The 22,442-nt window shown below is 40.2% G+C and overlaps 1 protein-coding gene across 5 annotated transcripts in view; it reads right to left on the reverse strand.

Annotated features, from left to right (window-relative positions):
- LOC147247430 (protocadherin-15-like) overlaps positions 1–22,442 on the reverse strand; it is a 212,033-nt gene that overhangs the window by 60,504 nt on the left and 129,087 nt on the right. For all 5 annotated transcript variants that reach the window (XM_086181511.1, XM_086181509.1, XM_086181507.1 and 2 more), the window contains 7 exons: positions 21,705–21,898; positions 20,154–20,286; positions 19,839–19,918; positions 14,606–14,699; positions 8,554–8,682; positions 1,955–2,260; positions 615–845 (listed from right to left, as the gene is read on the reverse strand). In XM_086181511.1, the coding sequence (XP_086037637.1) occupies positions 615–845; positions 1,955–2,260; positions 8,554–8,682; positions 14,606–14,699; positions 19,839–19,918; positions 20,154–20,286; positions 21,705–21,898 (1,167 nt within the window). The remainder of the gene's footprint in view (positions 1–614; positions 846–1,954; positions 2,261–8,553; positions 8,683–14,605; positions 14,700–19,838; positions 19,919–20,153; positions 20,287–21,704; positions 21,899–22,442) is intronic.

Below are 22,442 nucleotides of genomic sequence, written 5' to 3' on the forward strand. Positions count from 1 at the left end.
CATCTATGGTGTAGTTCAATGATATCCTATAGCTTTTTAAATCCTATGAATGCATTAAGGCTTCAAACATCACATAAATGGGGTGTTAGTTAGTCAAGCTGTTGCTGAATAAATCATGTAAGTCTCATACGATCCTGTATGGTACAGAGCTGCTTCGCTTTAAATCGTCCAGCTGCAACTATTAATTGATTAGGGGGTTTCATGAAAATTAATCATCGACTGATCTGATAACTGCGCAATCTGTTCAGCTTATTATTGAAGCGGAAATGTGTTTCAGACTCTTTTATGAAAAAAAATTAAGAGTTTTGGGGTTTTGGATTGTCGGATGGACAAAAGAATGTGCCAGTTTGAGCTCTAGGAAATTGTGATGAACATCTTTATTATTTTAATTCATTAAATGATTAATTGGTGAACTGTGAAAATAATCAGCACATGATGAAAATAGTTATTAGTTGCAGCGCTAGTAAAAGCACCCTTAGGTGATGCTAACTTCTGCGTTGGCTTGCATAAATACGTCAACCCTCCGGCGCTCTGTTGTAAAACTCAGCTAGATAGATGGATTGAGGCTGAACTGTTGAGAGGATGTGGTGGACTCAGTGTCCTGAGGTTCTTACCGTGATGCGGACCGTGACGGTAGCTAACCCTGGAGGCATGACCCCTGCGTGATCGACAGCTTCCACCTGGAAAGTGTAAGAAACCCCCATTCCCATAGCTGCCAGGTCCTCAAAGTCCAGGGTTTGCAGTACAGCTAACTCTCCCGTGACAGGGTTCAGAGAAAACAGCTGCCTGGCCGATTCGGTCTTGATTCGATACGTGACATTGGAGAAGAGGTCTGAGTCCACAGCCTGTAAAGAGAGGGAGTGAGGTGAGTAGGAGAAGAAAAAAAATCCATCCAATTACAGTACTGTACTTTTAAATGTAACAGAAAATGTATGCAGCAAAAAGTGAGGTGAGGAAAGGGCAGTGCGAAGGAGAGCTGCATATATTTTAAACATATAGGCAGGAAGGCTGCAGACAATGAATATTAATGCTTGTATTATAAATCTGCAATTTTTTTTTCACTCAGCAAGGGTTGCTAACGTTAATGACTAAAGTGCAACGAAATGCTTAAACTGGCCCTCATTGGATGAAATCACAACTTTAAAAATGATATATAATTAACTAGAGGAAATTAAAAGCAACGGTATACTGTGTAGACACACGCACACACGGAGCACTATTCCATAAATATATAAAGAGATTAAGTTATTCAAGCATTAAAAGAACTTGTTTCAATCTACCAAAAACAGCTACTACCTTTTCTCTGATTTAATGTCATTATGTTAGTTGCACTCGGCGGGCTTCTTGCCAGCTCTCCCCCCCATTCGTTAAAAGTTGAGGTGTCGTCTAAGAGATTAATGTCACAGTGCAAGTGTCACTCAAACCCCTCAACCTCACCACGTGCTTCTCACTCTCCCGCCTTGCCAGGAATTGTCACCGACAATATGCCAGCAATTAGTCAGCTTTCTTCCTCTGCATCCAACTAGGTTTGCGTTACGCTTCACGTCAGCGTGTGCTGCCATTTGACAGTACCAAAGACACATTTTACAAAGTTGAACATTTTTTTCTCGAGAATTTATGCAGCATTACATTAATGTTTGTCAGGCGAAATGGAGAATGATCTTGTAAAGCCTCGGATATGACTTGAAAAATCCAGCTTTATGTCTTCTTCTGTTTCCCTCTGCTGCGTACATATAAGACTGTATATTTCTGTCTCTGCAAGTGTTTCCGCCTGGTAGCATTTGACATTTTAAACACTAAATTACCCACACTTGGAAGTTAACAGATGCTAAAACCCTGTTTATACAACAGTTGCTACAAGCATCCGTGCTGCCTGATATGCAGAGAAACATACAGGGGTTGAAAGAAAGACACAAACACACGCACACAAACACACACATCTCCACACACTTACACTTAGCTTTAACACCACAGTCCCGATGGGGCTGTTCTCGGGCACGTTCCCCACATATGTTTGTTGAGAGAACACGGGGCTGTTGTCATCGATGTCCGTGACCTGGACTGAGACGGTCAAGGTGGTGCGACGTGGGTCCACTGCTCCATCTGAGGCTTCTACCACCAACTCATAGCGGCTCCTAAGCTCCCGGTCGAGCGGGACTCTTGTGTAGATGCTACCGTTAGCACTGATTAGGAACAAGTCAGGATGATTCACGATCCTATATTGCACCTGGCCATTAGCCCCCGCATCTGGATCTGTGGCCTGGGGACACAGAACATAATCAGGGAGGGGGTTTGTTTTTGGGAAGATAAATGATTGTGTTTGCAGTTCAGGCACATACAGATATTCCCATGAAATGTTCACATTTGTGCATCTGTCTCATGCGCAGATTCCCTTCTAAATCTGGAACGTATGATTGATTGTCATTTTAATAAAAAAAAATGGTGATGTAATTGTCGCCAAGCACCAAAAAATAGTCACAATGACAGGAATTCAAGAACTTTTTTGAATAAAGAAGGCCTGGAAGATCAGATAGAGGTGTAATAACTAATGATGCAATGCTTAGAGGTGATTTGGGTGCTGGGAAAAAAAGAGGAGGGGTAAGTGGGATTGCTAAAGGAGACGTATAAGGAGTCGTCAATAAACATCCTTCCACTCCTGACGCTACAAAGGTAAACCGACAAACCAGTGGGTAAGACAACCCAGAATCCATTTACATACATCAATAATAGCAGAAAGCGAAAAATATGCACCAATACACAGCGTATGAGTAAAAAAATTTAAAAACAAAATGTAAAGGCATTTCCCTTTAGGCAGACAGCAGCTGTTTTGTGTTGATGTAATCCATTACATGATCCATTAGAGCTGGGCTTTATTCTAACACCTTTCTTATTTACACAGGCTTGGAGCTCAATCTTATGTAAGCTGCAGTGCCGTAAGCAGGCTGAAACAACTCTCATGCATTTGAGTCGCCTTTCCTGGTCTTCATTTTGAGATTTGAGTCTTTGTTACAGACACATGAGTAATCATCCATAGGTTCAAAAGGCCAAAAACCTTTTATAATGGAAACTCTGCTTTTCATCAAAAGGAAATCCTTGAATTCCAAATCCCCCTTTGATATCATGCATAATATTCTTTAAATAAAGAGAGTAAAATAATACAAAAAAAAAATGGAGAAATGAAGAGATTTAGAGAAGCACACGTTAATTCCCCCGCGGATATGACAGCTCATTATTATGGCTGTCTATGTACGCGCTTGTGTGTATGTTCACACTCCCGCAGTCAGCTGGTAATTTTTTGTGGTAATTGAGAGAGTGACACACTCAAAGAGGAGAATAAAAGACAGAAGGAGATCAAACCACATTTTATCTGTCTGTTTGGCAATCGTCTCTCAACAGTGCAAGTGAGGACATGACAGTACACAGAGGGGGGAAAGACCCCATGAGGTAAAATGGAAGAGTGGGCAGGAAGATACGGCTCCTAAGAGCTGCTCTCAGTTTGCTTTACGCGGAGCGTCGAACATATATCCAAAGCCTCTTCTGGAAATCTGACTTCAGCTGGGAAAATAGAGAAAAGCACATCTTGTATATATGCACTTACAGATCAGTGCTCCTCTGAAGTGACTGCATTGCCAAAAATTCACCTGCTTAGAGGTGTAATCCAGTTAGTTCGCAACTAATAAAATCAAGTATTTCTGTAGCTTTATGAGCCATGTTTCTGTTTAATCTTTAAGTGAATGTGAAGCAAATATTGGAAAAGTCGCAAAAAAGGGAAACATGACGGTGTGTTCATATCAGCTGGTTTTGGTGATAATAAACTAGACTGTGCATATTTTTGTCAATAGGTGGCAGTGTTAGGCAGCTGATCATTCACATGACTAAAGATTTGCTACATTACTCCTTAATTCTATCAATATTTTCTAAAGCAATATTTCAAAATATGCTGATGGAAACACAACTTTAGGAGCATATGCAGCTGAGGTGATTAATGCTGAAACCTCAACTAATATAATGAATTACCCAATCATGGTGTAGCCCGGCTAGAATAAAGCCTGTCCAATACTCAAGGTAATGAATTTCAAAACTAAATGAACCCTTAATGCTTTTATCTAAAGACCCAACAAAAGGTGAGATAATTGTGTTAACCGAGTGCAGTACAGCGAAGTCAGCGAGGCAAAAAAAATAAATAAAAAAAATAAAAATAAAAATGCAGCAGCCTCTCCAGTTATCAACCGATGCTTTCATGATGCAGCTGGCATGAATGCTAATCAATTTGTCCTCTGGTGATCATGACGCTCAGATTACGGCTCCCTGCTATGAGCAAACAGAATGGGCATGTACAGTGCTGGATTTGTCAGTCACAGAACAAATGGCAGTTAGCACATGCAGCAAAGCTGTCAATTGTGATAACCTGGTAATCTGTCTTTAATCTACACGAGTGTGTCTCAAGTAAGAACAGGTGGGAAGCAGTTCCAATTACTGTAAGTCCAAAATGCTTCAGGGCTAGCATTAAGCTACATAATAGCATTATGCATTGACAGTGTAGTTACCTTCACTCCTGGCAAGTTGCCTTATGCTGTGTTTGGCTGTATTATTACTCCCTTCCTAAAAGTACTGTACATTAAAGATGAAATATATATATTTTTTAACCTTGCCAAATCTCATTTATATTTTATATGACCGAGGAGACAAAAATATCAACAAAAATCATATGTTTGTAACAAAGTTTCTCACATCAAAACATCCAGGCCTACAAAAGAGGTGGCTGACAGATTTATCAGGCATCAGGGGTATTTTTGACTTTTCACTTGCTTTTGTTTGCTCCGGTCCAAAGTAGCTTTTCCCTGATGGTTCGGTTTGTTTTCATGCAGACAAAACCTTTACCAGAATGTAAGATTGTGAGAGATTTCACAGTGTTTATCACAAAGGGGTGAGAGCGTGAGCGTAAATACAGGAAGAAGGTCCAGTGCTCTTTACTAATTCAATTAATTTCAACTAATTTTTTTCAAAAAAAATCAGATTGGATACTATGTTGCATCCAAAAACGTGAAGTACACTTTATTACAGAATCCCCTTAAGGCTCAAACTTTCAGAGTGCACGGTTTCTTGGATTGAACTGAGGTTGGCTCACGTTCCCACCACAAACCACTTGCACCAGAGTTAATCTGGAAGCCTACCAAGACCGACTCTTCAGCAAGGTCTTGGTCCGCCCCTTTGTTCCGTACTAGATTGTTTGATTGTCCGCTTGGCATGAACCAACTGCACCAAGGTGGGAAAATCACCAAAATGAACAAAGTAGGCGTGAAAGCAAAAAGATTGCATCAGAGTTGTTGACCTCCCTCCACTTTCGACAACTATAAATACAATGTTACTGAAAGGCACTAACACTTCACAGCCTATTGCAAACATCAACTATATCACTTCCCCAGTGTTCAGATTAATTTGGAGCCTCATCCTGAAGGCTGAGCTCTCCCAACACCGTGCAATGAGCATGATCTCTTGAAATTTAAATGTAGAATCTCTGCGAGGAAATAAAGCAAATCTCTTTGCACTGTGTGAGGTTAAAACAAAGGCAAACCAGAAATATTCGAAAAACTGTGGCTTGTTTGGTGTATGTCTCAATGTGCCTGCTGCTAGTGACAGCCTTCAGCCTTCAACTGTTTTTTTGTTTTTGTTTTGATCACACTTCTTTTTTAATAGTCATACGTAATTTATACCTCGTCAACGACACAATGAGACGATGAAAAGTGATTTACAGAGAGTAAAAAAGTAGGCAGGCAAACTAACTGAGCACAGTTAGGTCAAGCGCACCATGTGGTCCAGCTCAGCTCACAATTGCAGTTCCATCAGCTGATTGATGAGCTATTTCCCTTTCGCGCTTCCAATCAGCAAATCAGTCCTATTTTAGCTGCTTTAGTTTGTCTGAACTTGGCTGCTTTGCAACCCCTCCCCAGCGCCTCCTTTTCGTACCGTTTCTGAATTATCAATGTCATCACATCTGTTGATATTGATGCTCGCTCTGTTCTGTACCCTGGGGGTGTTTCTTATTGCTGCTCTCTCTGCCTCAGGCTTCCCATGTATGCACATAGAAAGGTAGGGACCTGGGAGGTCCAAAAATGGAAAAAAGGAACAATTGTGCGCACATTCAAAAATACACACAGGTGCAGGACAAAGAGCGATTCACCACAAAAACAAAGAAAAAATAGATCCGCACACTGCTGCGCTCCCAAGAAACTTTTATTCGTTGTTACACCGCAGCATGTCAATCTCCAAGGCCGGAGTTTTGGGTGTTGGAGATCGAAATGTTGCCTGGGAGCAGAAAATAAAAAATTTCTTGGGAGCTCAGCAGTATATGGACCATTTTTTTTCTCTTTTTCTTTGGTAGGTCCGAATACAAAGCCACACCACCAAATATAGCGTACTGCGATTATATTAACATTTCTTTTTTTAAATGAAGATTATCAATAAAATCAGCCGACAGTTGTAGCCCATATAAACATATTGAAGATCCTAAAGCTTAAAACACACCGGGGTTGTCCGGGGATGTGGGAGTAGTGACAGGTGCGGCAGTCGTTCTTTGCATGAGACATGACGCATCTCTTTCTTATCGCAGCATCGGTTATTTTTTCCCTTTTCATTGCGAGATATCCCAGTCTCTCACATAATCCATGCTGCGGGTCGCCAGAGCAAACAGAAGAGTAGTGACTGCATAAAAATACTGCTACATGGCGCTATTGTCATCTATAGCGTCTCACACGGGAACATTTCCTGCGTGTTCTTGGCAACAGGTCTAGATGACGGCTTCCTGAAGGTCAAATGGACCTATTGGGTTTGTTTTAAGCTCATCAGAAATATATGTTTGCTCGAAGTCATGAAGCGATTCAAAAATAAACTGCAGTAAATTCAGGCAAACAAGATAACAGCGCAACCAATATGAAATGAAGACACGGACATCCACACTTACATCTGGCTCATTTGTTGTAAAAGGCCAAATGAGTTATGTCTTGCTGTGATTTCTAAAATGTTTATTATGTTGTCCTTTTCTTTTCTCTATGCAACTAAAATCAAGTAGAACACGACAAGAACGGAGCTGCATTGAAAAGAAAAAAGGAAGGAAACGTCTCCATCCCTTCTTGATCAGCTACAGCAGGCTAAGCTGCAGCCTCTCCATGAGCATGTGCATAGAGAGCAGGATTGTGTTAAGCTCACTACTTAAATGTACTTTTCATTTCAGTCAGAAAGGTGCAGCCTCAGCTCAAGTTGGCAAGATGCCAGCTGAGAAAACCGTTCTAAGCAGGATCGAGGGGGATGGGGGATAGTGGGGCAGGCAAAGCCCCAATCCCGCTGCTGGCTGCGTTTGTGAGGGAACACTTGGGAGTAATTCTGCAGGAGTATTAACTCCTGCAAAAACCAAGCCTCTTGCATGCGTTCCTTTGTCTTATTTCACATTTTATAAACTCACAACACCTATTGGTAGTCTGTTATTTATTGTAATCAGACGGTTAAAAATCTGACATATATGGTAAATGGACAGTGTATTGAGTGGTCCAGTGTAAGCTTTTGGTGAGAACATTTCTGGAATAAGGTCTGTTGCAGACACTAAATTAATATTTTTTAATGTTTTGTTGTAAGAGTAGAAAATACAAAAATTTACACACAAGTCAAACATCCGAAATGTAGTTAGCTTGTAGCATAACGTTAGCTTTGCAGCTCCAGAGCCTGTATTTACGCTTCAAAAAATCATAAAAGTGCCTTTCAGTTGTGAGGATCGTCTAGTGAAATAAAGCATTTAAATCTCATTAACTATATAATTACCTACATTTCAATGTAAAAAATTCTTTAGGCTTTTGGTCAAGTGCTTTCTTCAAAAAAGTTATCTGCAGTCAGCGACCTAGCATAGAGATGAATACTGTTATCAATGATTTATATAGTAATAAAAAATACTTGCAAAATGTTTACCAAAAATACATAATTCACATAATGTAGTTTAATCTCGTCTGACATATCAAACAGCACAATTTTGCAACTGACTCAAGAATTTCTGTGCATGTTCATTAAAATTATATCTCATAATTAAACTAATCACATTCATTTGCCATCAAAGAGAGAGAGAGTTCCTTAATTACCTATTTATGGACAATGAAGATCATTAAAGCCACTTTTTCCATTAGTGACTATTAATGTACATGCTCATATAGGGTATGTCTCGTGTCATTGTTCCATGATTAATCCAGTGACAAACATCAGTCCAATTAATCTGCAACACTAATTAGAAAAGTCCAGCTGGTTCAGAAAAAAGCAGCCAACTGTGAAGCAGCTTTAGGTGACAAATCTGTCCAACAAAGATCAGTTGTTTGAAAACCAAAACTAACATTTCAGTGGTTATCAGAGAGAGCGAGGAACTGTTGTGATCAGTTCAGTTTATGAGGAACTGGAAAAACTATCACTGGCTATATTTCAGTTGAGAAGGGTGATTTAAACAGCTTAAGTGTATCCTGTTCATAATTGAGACTCATAATTATCACCATGCCACATTTATAAGAGTATTACACTCACCCGGACTTGCCCCACGAACAGGTTGGCTTCTTCTTCTTGGACAGTGAAATTAGTTGGTATGGTGAGGTCAAACTCAGGGTCATTATCATTGACGTCAGTCACAACTATGTTGACAGTGGTAGTGGACGTCTGAGGTGGAAAAAAAGAGCAAAAAGTTAATGACGTTTTGGTTTTTGGCGGTGTTTGCGAGAAACAAGTATTCGGTTTGGAAAGATGAAAAAATTGAGTAAAACACACAAATTCATACATTTACAGTAGTAATACTAAATACTACTTATTCATTAAGCTGTGTTTTTTCAGACATGACAATTAGTTACAAGAAACAATGATTTTTATGAAGTACTTGGAACCTGACAACAGCTGTAAAGACAAAGCCCAGATTCGTATCTATTATTTGACCAGTTGCCATAGAAATCAATAAGGATCCAGGCTTAATCTGACGATTGTTGCCATTTTAAACTTCCTCAATGGGGATAAAAATGTATTTAAAGTGAAAACACACGGCAAAACGTTATAGCACTAGTATGTCATGGAAGTATCCTGAACCATTCAGATAATTAGGAAATAAATGATAAAATCAAGGAAGAAAGTTATGTAGAATTTCCAACTGTACACAGCAGGGTTTGCAAAAGGAACTTTTATTTCAGGTAAAGTGGATAACCCCTGCAAACTACAACCCAAGACTCATAAATAATTACATGTTTTAAAATGTCAAAAATATTTCTATTAGATAAAAAAAAAAGAATTATTTGAAACAAAAGAGTGAAGCAGGAATGAGACCAAAAATAGGAAACGTGAAAAGAGGACTGCTGATGGGCCAAGTGGCTAGTGGCAAGTACCATGATACTTGAGTTACACTAGTATCGTGATACCACAGTAAATCACACTATTCTACAGGAACAGATATGGTGTCATACTAGGTGAATTGGCAAGTTGGTTGAGTTCCCTGAATATCTATTGACAACGAGACAAGGTTTCCAACTTTCGTTTTCTTTGCCCAGCCGTTATTTTCTTTTTAGGGCCTGAGCCTGAAGGTACTTCAGGCGAAGACCCTATTATTTTATTCTCTTCCACGTCGACTTCTTACAGGCCACTTCCTCGACTGCTTCACCCACTGCTACAGGAAATACCACCTCAGCATCGTTGCTCTTCTGCAACACCTACCAGAGCAGACGTGCTGAATGTAAAAATCGCATTGGCGTTTGGTTGGAGGAAGCTACGACATCTGGGATGGCCTGCAAAGTACAGCACGTCCCTGCAGCTCTATAGAGTACTGTAGGTCAACCTTTAATGTGTTTTTGAAACGCAAAGCTGCTTCAGTTCTCAAAGAGAGAAACAACTTATTAAGCAGGCTGGCACAGATACACTTTGTTTAATTATTCTTCTATCACTACTGGGTGCACAGGTTAAAAAAAAATAAAACTCAATTAAATCCAACAATACAGTCTTCTACAGTATTCTACAACACTGGGTAAACAATGCTGTCAGAAGAAGGAGATAGTCAACACTTTCTGCCAATGACTTTGACAGCCAAAATTCTAATGGCAGGAGGATCTGGCACAATGAAACTGCAGATGAAAATGCTTTTGTCAGTCTTTCACCTCACGGGAATGAGAACAGAGACAGACTGGAGAAACTGGAGACTGATATTATGTTGACTTTTTGCCACTCTAGCAGCAGGACTGCGGGGATGGCGTTGGTCCATTTTGTGGATAAATCTATCATCCCCAGAAGATGAATCTTTAAGACTTAAGAAACTCAATCTTTTCTATATAACCACCATGAGAATTCCCTTTGTGTTTTTAGTGAAATACAGAAACAAATATTGGATTTTTACTAAATTTAGTGCCAACATTCATATCCACATCGAGATTTAACTCTGCTGATAATGTTGACACAGTTTTCTTTGTCCTTTTACCAGATGAAAAGGCTCTGGCATCAACAATATCACAACTCTTGAAAAGGTGAATAAAATAATTGAACGCGTGTAGGAATACGCCTACAAGCACTTCGGATAATAGGAATGAAAACATTAGTTTTCATTTACAAAAGCCAAACCAAGACCTCCATGATTACAGAGAACAGAATGACTGCCCTTAAATCATGACAAGTTAATATTTATTCGGTTTATTGTTTAATCTTTTCTCTTTTTCATTTACAGATAGTGTTTATTTTGATGTTAGCTGTTGTACTCTGTAAGGATGTAAGACTGAGTGGTCCAACAGCTGAATTTAATCAGATTCACAACATTTTCCCCTCTTGGATAATATACTTTAAATAGTACCAAGCATGCAGAAGTACAAGAAGAAGAACAGTCAAAAAGATTATATCAACACTGGCACTTTGCATTGCATTAGATGATAATTGCACAATGTATTTTACTGATGTTTACAGAACATTACAATATCTTTTTTTCAAATGATAACACAGTACACGTGCAGCAGAGGAATAAAATATTTCTTTTTTGCAGAAAAATATATTTCCAATGAAAATATTTACATTCTAATTTGACATGCATGAAGAATAGCTGCATGCAAATATTGGAGTAATTGGTCGGCGTGTTAGAGGGGAAGAGAGGATGAGTTGGTAGTGGGAGGAGTTGGCCCCTTCCAAGAAAAAAAAAAAAGAAGCTTCCTTCAAGATGAGTGTTTGAAGTTGCCCTGGTAGATAAGACATGCAGCGGTGCATGTCACAGAGGAAATGATGTTAATGTTACCTTCATCTCACTGTCCACTGGGAATTCATTCTACATTGCTGTTTGCTTTGTTCCAGCTTCTAAGACATGCATAATCAGTACTTTCATGTCAGAAATGACACTGAAACCCAGGCTGATGACTTGATGCTTCTCTTGCTCTTTTGCTACCAAGGAGACTTAGCTTAGCATCAGCTTGCAGAGTGGATCTTTATTTCTTATTTCACACAAGACCTGAAACCAATCGGTGTCTCCTTCCAGGCGCCAACGTTCTCATCAAACCTAAAAATTCTACTTTTACGGCCACAGGTCTGATTAATGAGCTGCAATTATTTATTAAATGTAACATAGAAGAGGGTTCTGTCATGTCTTGATCTCTGTCCTTACAGTGTGAAAGATACAGAGGTGCCTTGCCTTTCAAGTGACAGCGCTCTCACCAGTCACGTTGCAGGGACAGATATGATCAAGCTGTTAGCAGTCATGTATTCCCTCAGCTGAGGGCCAGAAGAACAGATTTATCCAGCTTCCCATGGTGGGTTTTTAGCATCTGAGCCTACGAGGCAGTGGTGATTACACCGTGCACTGTTGAGAATACAAATTCTGGATTGGTCACAGAAAGGGAACACAATTTGTTTCATTCAACAAGTGTGAACTTGTACATAAACAAAGTTCATGTCTGTAGCCTCACTCAAAGTGGCACCAGGGCTTCTTTAGGCCCTGTGTCAGGTTCCCATGGTTACCAAAGTTCTGTGTTAATTACACATCTAAATCCCTGGCGGCCCCTAGTGTCTGTCCCCACTCCCTGTGATTATTCTAATCTTTCCCCTCTGTGCCAACATCTTTACCCATCTCCCTTGTTCTACTTCTCTCTTGTTGTGACAGTAGGACTTCCCATCAGTGACATTTAGCCCACTTGAGCCATGCAGTAATCTACTTTGTGAACAAGATGGCTTCGCTCTCTCTCCCTCTCTCTTTCTCTCACTCCCATCTCTCACACACATACAATATAGATAAAGTAGTTCTTCTAGGATTCCAGGAGGAGGGCTTTTTTTGTGAGTACTGTGGCAAAAAGAGCTTAATTTTTGCACCTTTTTCTTAGGAAAAGCGAAACATTTTCTGGATTTTTTTTTTTTTTAATGAATTACAGGAAATGGCAGAGCTTTGTGACTGGGTGTGACCATTTTTAGAAAATATGCTTCTGTGTTTTTGTTTGTGAATGAGTTTACATCAACTTTGATGAACCAGAAGTTTTGCGAAGTTACCTAGTGACCAACTGACAGTGGCACAGGTTCATTGAGAGTGCTATTTCGCACGAGCAAAGAATAATTTATTGGTGAATATGCCAACTAACATGTAAACGGGAATATTCCCTCCACTGTGATGCATATAATCACCTTAAGAATACTACCTCAACCATGTTGTGCATGTAGATGTAGTTTTCATGTGAATGTGTGCACTATGTCCATCAATATCAATGTTAAGACCTACTTGTTGAAGATGACTCCGTATTCATTTGCTCCTCTGACCCATGACCTTTGGTCCCCTCCCCTCTCCTCTCTCTCTCTTGCAGTTCTGGGGTTCTCACCAATACCGAGGCACAGCAGTGCCCCCCCCCCCCCCAACCCACCCCCCAAATGAAAGCGAAAGCAGATATAAGTGTTAATACGGAGTTGTGTGTGACTGTTGAGGGGGGTGGGCATATCGTCCTCACTTCTTTGACAGCTCATCAGCTAATGTTCATTATCTATCACATGCAGCATCTTAAAAAGGAAACCACATTTCAACTCTGCCTGGAACACAGACAGCTGCAAAAGCTGAGCCAACTGAGGTGACATCTAATTAAATTAAGATGGTTTATATGATTATCAACTCTCAGTAGGAGAAAAAGCAGCAAAGATTCACATGCAGTTTTGGGATATTGCTGCCTATCGGAGTTACAAAGACATTTCTGGAAACCTACACTCTCAGAAGTCATCATTTTTTGGGGGATGAACTTTGGAAATAGTTGTATAATATCTTTTGTAGTTCTGGAGGATGCTTGTATCTGAAACATTACACATCCAGTGACACAATAAAAAGACACAACACACATAATCCATCAAGACACGTAACAGGTAGCGACCATAAATGGGAGCAACCGAAAATAATAAGGATCCATATTCATTATGTGAGTGTTTTCATAAGAGGAAAAATGTACAGACAATTAAGCATCTTGAAAATCAAGTAGGACTGGGACTTTTTTCAAGCCGACACACACCGCGTAATACCAGTAATACAAAATAACTATATAAATGTTCCAGGTGGTGTATCTGTGCTCTAGCTGCTCTCACTCGTATTTTTCACTCCATTGCTCATGTTTAACTTACCGTGTTACCTACCACACAGCTATTGATAGTTTCACCTGCTGCAGATCGATTGCCTGCCTGAGGCATGTTGTCCCAGTTTATGTAAAACATAAATAAAGTGGTGTTTTGCATTTGCTGCAGAGATGAGCTGGACTACAGTTTTATACACAGAGCAATGATGAGGATACTGTACTGCGTGCCTGCTTTGTGTGATTTGATGAATGAAAGCACAGATTGATTGTGTGTGCGTGTGCATGTGTGTGCGTGTGTGTAACATGGGGGGGGGCGAATCATTGCAGCTCTACAATGAAATATTGGAAACGGTTATGTTGGCAGCTGCAAAAAGAACTGCATTGTCTACCTCCAACAAATACCGCCAAATCTTTTTCTTCTTTGAGGGTTGGAATAATGCATTACTCTTTTTGGCTGGCGTGGTTACATCAAAATGAAATTCAATAAAACAAACACATTTCAAGCTCAACATAATATCATCAAAAGTCTTTGAGATTAGCATTCCAGAACACGATGTGGACCATCTCCGGGAGCTTAATCCGTCTAATTGAAATACATGATCTCATCAAAATATGCTCACTTTTCTTCTTAGATATTCGACTAAATTATTATTTTTTTTCCTGGATAACAGAATATGATCAAAATGGTTTTCAGAAGCTGAGAATTTCAAATCACCGAAGGAATTTAATGTCAAGAAAAATACCACGAACAGCTAAATCCTGCTAATGAGTTAGAGCACTCTTCAGAATCCAGGATTTTCAATTTGATCAGGATGGCCTGCAAGAATTAATCACTTGTCCCATGGAATGTCTCTTCATGGAATCTCATCAAAACCCATTAGTATTTGAAATATCCTGCAAACAAACAGACATGCCGTTGAACGCATTACCTACCTGGCGGTAGAAATTAACCAGAAAAAGCATGAAATTCCACATCTGTTAGCAAGCACTTCATAAACTACCGTGTTATTTATATCTAACATAAAGGGGTTAGGGTTCCTCACCCCTCCAGGGTTCCCATCCGAGGCTGTGACAATCAAACGGTAGCGATCGGTGGTCTCTCTGTCCAGAGGCTCCGCCAGAAGTAGAAGACCAATCCTGCAGAGACAGGGGTTAGAGAGGAGAAGATATGATTATAGACTCTTGCACAACAAACTCAGAAAAAAAGAGCAAAATATATGAAGTATTTAGTATAAACTTCGCCGCTGAGTCATTAGGGGGTGATAAAATAGGGTGCATTTCAGTTTACTTGCATAAACATATATAAAACATGGTCCTTGATAGAGGAGGTTGAGTTTTGGGCGAAAAGCAGGTGGACTTTTAAATGCTTGTACTCTGTCTTTTACTCTGTGTAGCACGCCTCCTGCTCACAAAACACACCGACTACAGACAGAAAGATTCATGTTTTCTTTCCAGAGACTGCTACAGACACAGCAGCCTTCCTGCTCGTTCACAAGGTATAATTTGGCACGCTGGCATTGCAAACACAGAGTGTGGATGCATTCCCAAGCAGAATGCAGAATTATCTTTGTTTGCACAAACACACAGGCACATAAGGTATACACACACCACACACACAGGCACAGCATGCACAACACAATTTCAGTGGCTCACTCAGGAGAGGCTCTGCCAAGACCACAAACGGAAGGAGGCAGCATAAATGCATCTGAATGCACAGCGAGATTAATGACCGTGGCAATTCCCTGCTGTCCCCCTGCTCCTTCACATTTCTAATTTAATGCTCCTGTGGATAAAAAGCCTGAACAGAAGCTCACCGATACTTCATCCCTGCCCATAACCTCTAACTATAGAAGCGATTCTTAAAGTGTTTGATACGTCGGATGATCGCCAGTGCACGAGGGCAAACTTTTAAAACAAAAAATAATTGTTTTTATTGGTACTTGAGCAACAGAGTAGGAAAAACACATCTCTCAGTGTGCTCAATAAAGCCAAAGGTACAAGAAGCACTGGGCATGAAGATGGTGATATGACACAAAGTAGTCAGCCTGAGGAGTCTACACTCGAACTGCGTGATCTGATACCAACCTGCTGCCATTAAAGAATAGGTGTTGTCAGACAGACAGCGTGTTGTTAACGGCACCGTCAAGAATGACAACAGCGGTTATTCATCCAGAACACAGCTGATCATTCATTCAACTAAGGTTAGGTTCATATCTGGAAGCATGTTACCTCCAGTTGGTGTTAATCTGAATAATGGATTAATGCTGGGTTAACATAAATCTGCATGACAGTGCATGCGTTTGAGGGATGAACCCAATCAAAGGTCATCAAAGAAGAAGTTTACAGTCAGTATTCAATTCAACTCCCCCGACTCTTCAGGCAGCCGCCGAAAACCCCATGAAAGGGAAGAAGCAGTAGGGGAAAAAAGAGAGAGAGAGAGAGAGAGAGAGAGAGAGAGAGAGAGAGAGAGAGAGAGAATGAGGAGTAACAGTATAACAGTACATAATGTTATAATGTAAAGGCAGCAAGATCTGGGCTTTCTTGAAGGATTAAATACCGCGAATCATCTTTAGTTCTGTGTTTGATATTGGCTATTATTCAACTTTATTTAATCCCACTAAGGTCTCTCAAGATGTTTGATTAATATATGCATGAGAAATACCAAATTGTATGTCTCTGGTCCACCCTGGCAACAATAATATCTTTTCCCATCAGTCAGTGGATTTTTTTTTTTTTTTTTTAAGACCAACACATCCAAACATTATAGCTTATAATATAATCTGCGGCTGTAATAGAATAAAGAATTGTGTGTCTTTTTTATTATTATTATTTCAGATGTAATGACATTTCCTCCAGGCTTTCCTGACATATGGTTACAAAGGGTTGAATGTGAGGTCACAGTGACCTTGACCTTTGACAATAGAAATTTTCTAAACTCCTGGACATACGTGCTAAATATGAAGAAATTCCCCCAAGGTGTTCCTGAGATCGGGTCGACACAAAGTGATACTGCCCCTGGCTAACACTGCCTGTGAGCGAGCTTTAAAACTGAAATCAACTCGTGGACGGACTTTAATAGTCTGATTCAAACGTTGTTTTGAAAGGACAGCTAACAAATGTTACTTTCAAACAACCATTCACAACTAATTTAGAATTTCCAATCAAAGAAATTACATGTTTTTGGGTGTGTGCGAAGAAGCAAGAGGGACACGAGGAGAACAAGCACACAGGAGAGCCTCAGCTGGTCGGCAGAGTCAAACCCAGAACCTTCTTACTGTGAGGCGACAGTGCTAACAACTGCACCACCGAACCACCCACTGTATAAACCGAAGCCAATAAATGTGGGAAAAGCAGGTGTCAGCCAATATACTGGGCTGGAAGATTTATGGGTAGTTAGAACAAGGTCAAATGAACTAGCAGTGTATCTGGAGTCTTGGCAGTTGCAGCCGGCTGTGACACTGAACAGTTACAAACCAACATTGACCACGATATTCAAATCCAGACAGACAAGAATACGTAAGGCACTCATCGCCAGTCCCCGCTGACATCTGAAGCACTTCATTAGAAATACTTGAGACATCATGTGATCTTGACTCTGCCAGTAAGTACGTCATTACTGAAAGCTCTGTTTCGCGGCTGGTGCTTGACACACTCAAAGCGACTCATTCACTGGTGTGGCGAGCTCGATACTGTGATGTTGAGGGTATATCAAGCATATCAAGCTCCCTCAGGGGGACCCGGCCCATTTAGAAGGAGTTATAGACTGGAGAGCTCATTATTCACCATAGCTGGACTGAACCATCTCCATATGTAGTCTGAATTTGAACATGCAGCAATGCCACAACTCTTCACTGAATCATGGATTTCTGAGGGGTTTGAAAAATGAGATTGTGAAGAAGGGCTCTGCGCGGTATTTTGCACTCTCATCAAGCCTACCGGCTAATCATTCTTAATTTATCGTGTGCTATATCAGCACCTGCTTGAAGTTTTTACACCACTAGGAGCTTGTGATGTGAGTTTAATATTCTGCCGCACGTAGAATGGAACGAAGGAGAATGTGTTATTTCTGTCTGTCTGATGTGTCCTGCCGTCTGAATATAGTTGTAATTATATGTAGGGGGCACAACATATACCAAAACACACTGTGACATACAATGACACTACTATACCAACACACACTGAAATTCTAATTTCATGACTAAAATACTTGGTGGCGTTTTCACTGCGGTAAGCATAATTAAAGGAACAACAAAAACAAACCAAACAATTAGAGGAACAACTGCTGCTACCAATCTGCAGGCTTTGGAAGCTGAGAGAGCGAGACAAGATTGAGGCAGTGGAAGTAGTTATGCATCTGATAAAATAAAATTATGTACTTGTCAACAGTTTTTGTTGTTGTTGTTGTTGTTGTTGTCTTTTTTAATAGCGAATGTTAAGTGCAACCATACTTCTACCAATGTCGGTAAAGATCGTTTTGGAAAAAGTATATTACATCACTTTTGAGACAGAGTTCTTCACTATCCAACAGCTAGCGTTCCTTGCAGCTAAGCTAACTAGCAGTTAGCCATCGGGTGGAAGTCTGGAGTTACGTAATCCACACAGAGCACAGAAGAGAATCTATCAGCTTGTCTGGCATTAAAAGTAAATGCTGGAAAATATACATCTCTTTTATGGAAGTCTACATATTGATAAGTTGCAGTGTGAAAAATATTGATTTAATGGGAATAAATCAGAATATCAAACCAAAAATTGTATTTGGAAAATTATGACTGCTGTATTATAATATACATCTTTATCAGTATGTATAATTTATCTTGCATTTTTGTGTGTTGAACCATAAATACATCCAACCTCTGATATTTAACTGGGATATTTAGCTGTGTGACAGCAATGACGAAAATAAGACTGATGTATATACAGTAGTTCTCTCATACTGTTACTATCATGACACCATCAGCATCCCTCCATAAAACAAATGCTTTTAACAGAAAAAGACTGCAGTTTCAACGGACATTCAAGAAATGTGTCCTGCCTTTACAGTCTTCGTGTGTCTCCTCTCTCCGTATTTTCCTTGTTGTTTAAAGAATGATAAGAATGATAAGAATCACTGGTCACTGTTAAGATTTCTTGCAATTTCCTCTGTTGCTGCTTATGCTGGATTAAGGTGAGATTTTAAATGCTGATGTTGTTCTGGAGTGACAGAGGAAGCTGGTGGCTGCCGTGAAATTCCTAGGGAATGTGTGATGTCAGTCTGCTCATTTATCCTTTCATTTGCATGTTCTAAATCTGTTGTCATTTAAGAACATGGCTGTGAATAGACAATCTCCCCCATTGCATCCTCCTATCTTCTTTTCCAAACCACTTGACCTCATTCAAAATGTCATGTAAGAGTGCTGAATGCGTAAGGAATTGGTGGGAAAAAAACAGCACGTTTTAACGCTTGAAATGCCCCAAGGACATTTGCTACATCACAGACATTGTTAGGGGCTGCAAACTGGTCGTTTTAAATAAACACAGATTGAGCGTAGGTGTTTCAATGCACCGTCACATGCAGAGAGTGGAAAAAAATTGTCACGTTAAAAAAAGGAGATCTGCCACACAGCGAACTCAGAGCGGAAACTCCTTGAGTCACAATAGCAGCTCAAATCATGATGGAAGCATCCTGCAGTAACACATTCTAGATGTGCCTGTTGGATTTCAGCTGTTAGAATGGATGACTGGCTACATCATTATGAAATGCTACATGTTATTGTTGTGGTTTACTCTCCTCTGTGCATATACGACCCCTCCTCTTGTTCTTTTCCTACTGCTTCTTCCCTTTCATGGGGTTTTCGGCGGCTGTCTGAAGAGTAGGGGGAGTTGAATTTAAAACAGACTGTAAACTTCTTCATGCCAAATATTACAACTTGGCAAGAACATGGATGTCATGGGTACAAATAATCACCAGATGCAGCAAGTCAGTGTAAACAGGTGTGTTTTTCTGAGCTACGTTGGGATTATTCATGGTGCCAAAAGCCAGTAGCAGTGTTCATAAAACAAGGTCATATACTGGCCAATAAAGCGGACAAAAGCAATAACTAACACATCAGCATCTGCTCTCTTCCACCACGGCACAACTGACTATTTACATTTTGAAACTGTTATCAAAGGAGTGAAATGCTGCCGTTATCATCTATCTATCTATCCATCCACGCTCCTACAGAACCAGCCCTCTGTCTCAAACAGGTTCTATCAAGAATACCTTATGAGACCTGTCAATAAAATGTCTGGACTCACGTCTCGGTGAGGTTGAAGACCTTCTGGGTATCCCCACTCAAAATTCGATATGTGATCGGGTCGTTTTCTCTGTCTGTGGCCTGGGGAAGTAAAAAGAAAGAAAAAAAAGTAGAAGCAGAGGTTCTAAGGTCATAGAGTAAAGCTGAAGGCTATGAGATAAGAGATTTGAGCAACAAGGGACCAACGTGAGTGTAAGCTAAAGAATACAATCTGAGGAAAAAGACACGTTGATTGCAATTAAGGCAAAATTAAGAAGTAGCATCATGATGAATGCTTGTTAATGATTGTGTATCTGTGCTTGGGTTGTTGACTCGCCTGCAGGTTGAGCAGAATAGCTCCGATCCTCATGGCCTCACTGACTTCCAGGCTGTAGGTAAGAAGAGGGAAGCGCGGGGGGCTCTGATTGTTGGGTGGCAAAACTTCAATATAGACTGTAGTGATGGAGCTCCTGGAAACAAGAAAAACATATATTAGCCCACTGATTGCATCACATCCTCCTATACCAGTGGCTCCAACATGGGAATCAGGACTCCCGCAGATAATGAAAGAATTTATTGTATTGCCAAGATAAAAAAAACAACATTTACAGACAGCAAACTGTTATTGTTGATTTTTAAAGTCTACCACCAGTAACATATAATCTGTCTTTGCATTGATTCTATTGATTCCATTTAAAGTGTGCCTGCAAATGAATATTTCCAAGTATAAAATACAAACTGAAAGAACTATGATAACAGTTCTTAAACTAAGGTCTCCGAGGCCATACGGATTTAATTTTACATAAAACATCAAAATCAAGAACGATTGTTCTAAACAGCCTGCTGAGCCGTAATAATGTGCCTTCAACAGTTTTGTCTGATTTTGTGATGATTAGTCAACCAAGGGTTCTGGGGAAAACCAGCTGGCAGCATCTTTTTTAAACTGCTTCATTTACAAATGCATGATCAAGGTGTTGAAACAAGTCATCGTTTCAACCTGGAACCTTCTCTTTTATGGCGTATTCATGGTTTCCTTATGTGTCCCTTGGGGTCAGCAATGGCTGGCGTGACATGAATACTGGCAAGGGTTAGTGGACGCCATCCAAATATTTGAGACAGTATAAATTGAACATAAGGAGTCCACACCACCGTCCAGCTGGTAGCGTCTGCATCCAGTGGCGAAGACTATTGATGCGTTTCATCTTTTAGACCAGTGTACTGTATTTCCCCGTCTGATGTTATTTCCCTAATTTTGCTCCTTTTTTCTTGTTCAGCGAAATGCAGGAGCTTCTTCTTAAACATGCAGGCCTCCTTCCCAGCAATCTTTAAGCGGGTAACAAAAGAAGTTGATCCCAACTTGAAGGCCAAGGTGGATGGTAATTGCTGAAAGTTAACTGCAAGCATGACTACAGGCAGCTGAAGTCCTGCCCCCTCCCCCCCCCAAAAAAACCACCTCGTCCACTTCCAGCTAGGGTTCAGGTACAGAGTTTAGACTGAAATGTGAAAGCTAGTGCTTTAGAAGAGCTTTCAAACAGCTATTTTTTGAGGAATCTGTACCAGAATCTTTCCAGTTTGTGACTGAAGAAATCCATCTGCCTCATAACAGCTTGAGTCGCAAACGTGTCTTCGGTACAAAGGCTTTATAAGTCATTTAGGGGCTGACATAAGCATCACCTTAAGTACGTATGAAATGCATTTAAAAAAATAAAGAAATGCAGGCTGGAGAGAAACGCCGAAAGGAGAATGACACTGACGGAAATGACTCGAAAATTAATCTGCTATTTTGTCCACATCACATGAATCTCAAAACATTCAGTAAAAAGCTCTTATGAAGAAAAAAAAATTCTGTGAGACTAAAGAGATGGAGTGTATTGTGAAGTTGTTGTACCTTCTCTGAGTCTCTGGCGCATTGTCGGAGGCCTTGACAGTCAGTGCGTATGATCGTCCCACCGTTAAAGTGACGCCAGGCGCTATTGTGATGCGTCCTGAGTGATTACTGATGACAAAATGTCCCTGAGCTCCCGCTAGTACCTCATAGGTCACCAGACCATTCAGTCCCTCATCAGCGTCTGCTGCTGTTAACTGGAAAAGAGAGAGAGGGGGACATCATACGGGAAATATCTGGAGATGATCACAGGGAGCAGGGTGTGCACAGCTGTGAGTGCTGTGCCTACTGAAGTAGTCAAGCAGTAAATATCTCTAAATTGAAGTTCATGCAACCCACTTTGAATGCATTTAGAGGGTCTCTTATTATACAAAGGAACCAGTACCAAAAGAGCCAAAAGTATAGATGCAGCAGATGTTGCCATTTGACTTATTCCTCAATCCAAGCGATCCATGTTTAATAGCATTAATGACGTTTGGTTTGACAGAATTTATTCCATGCTACATTTGATACAAACAGACTTTGAAAGTCAGCTTCTGGAAAGTGTTTTTGGAAACTAAAAAAAAAAAGGAGTTCTCTTATTAAATGTTTTAAAAAGCAGCCATTTCCTTCAAGCCAATTATTTAGGGCATCCCACTGCTTGTAATTGTGGCTCCATGCTGTTGTTGGCTTCAAATCTTTTAGGCCCTGAAACTTTAATCTAAACTACACGCACCTAGGTTTTTCATGTTCCTGATGTTG

This window comes from Aulostomus chinensis, chromosome 16 (genome assembly GCF_037954235.1).
Source record: "Aulostomus chinensis isolate RoL2024-O1b breed Wild chromosome 16, RoL_Achi_v1.0, whole genome shotgun sequence".
NCBI lineage: Eukaryota > Metazoa > Chordata > Actinopteri > Syngnathiformes > Aulostomidae > Aulostomus > Aulostomus chinensis.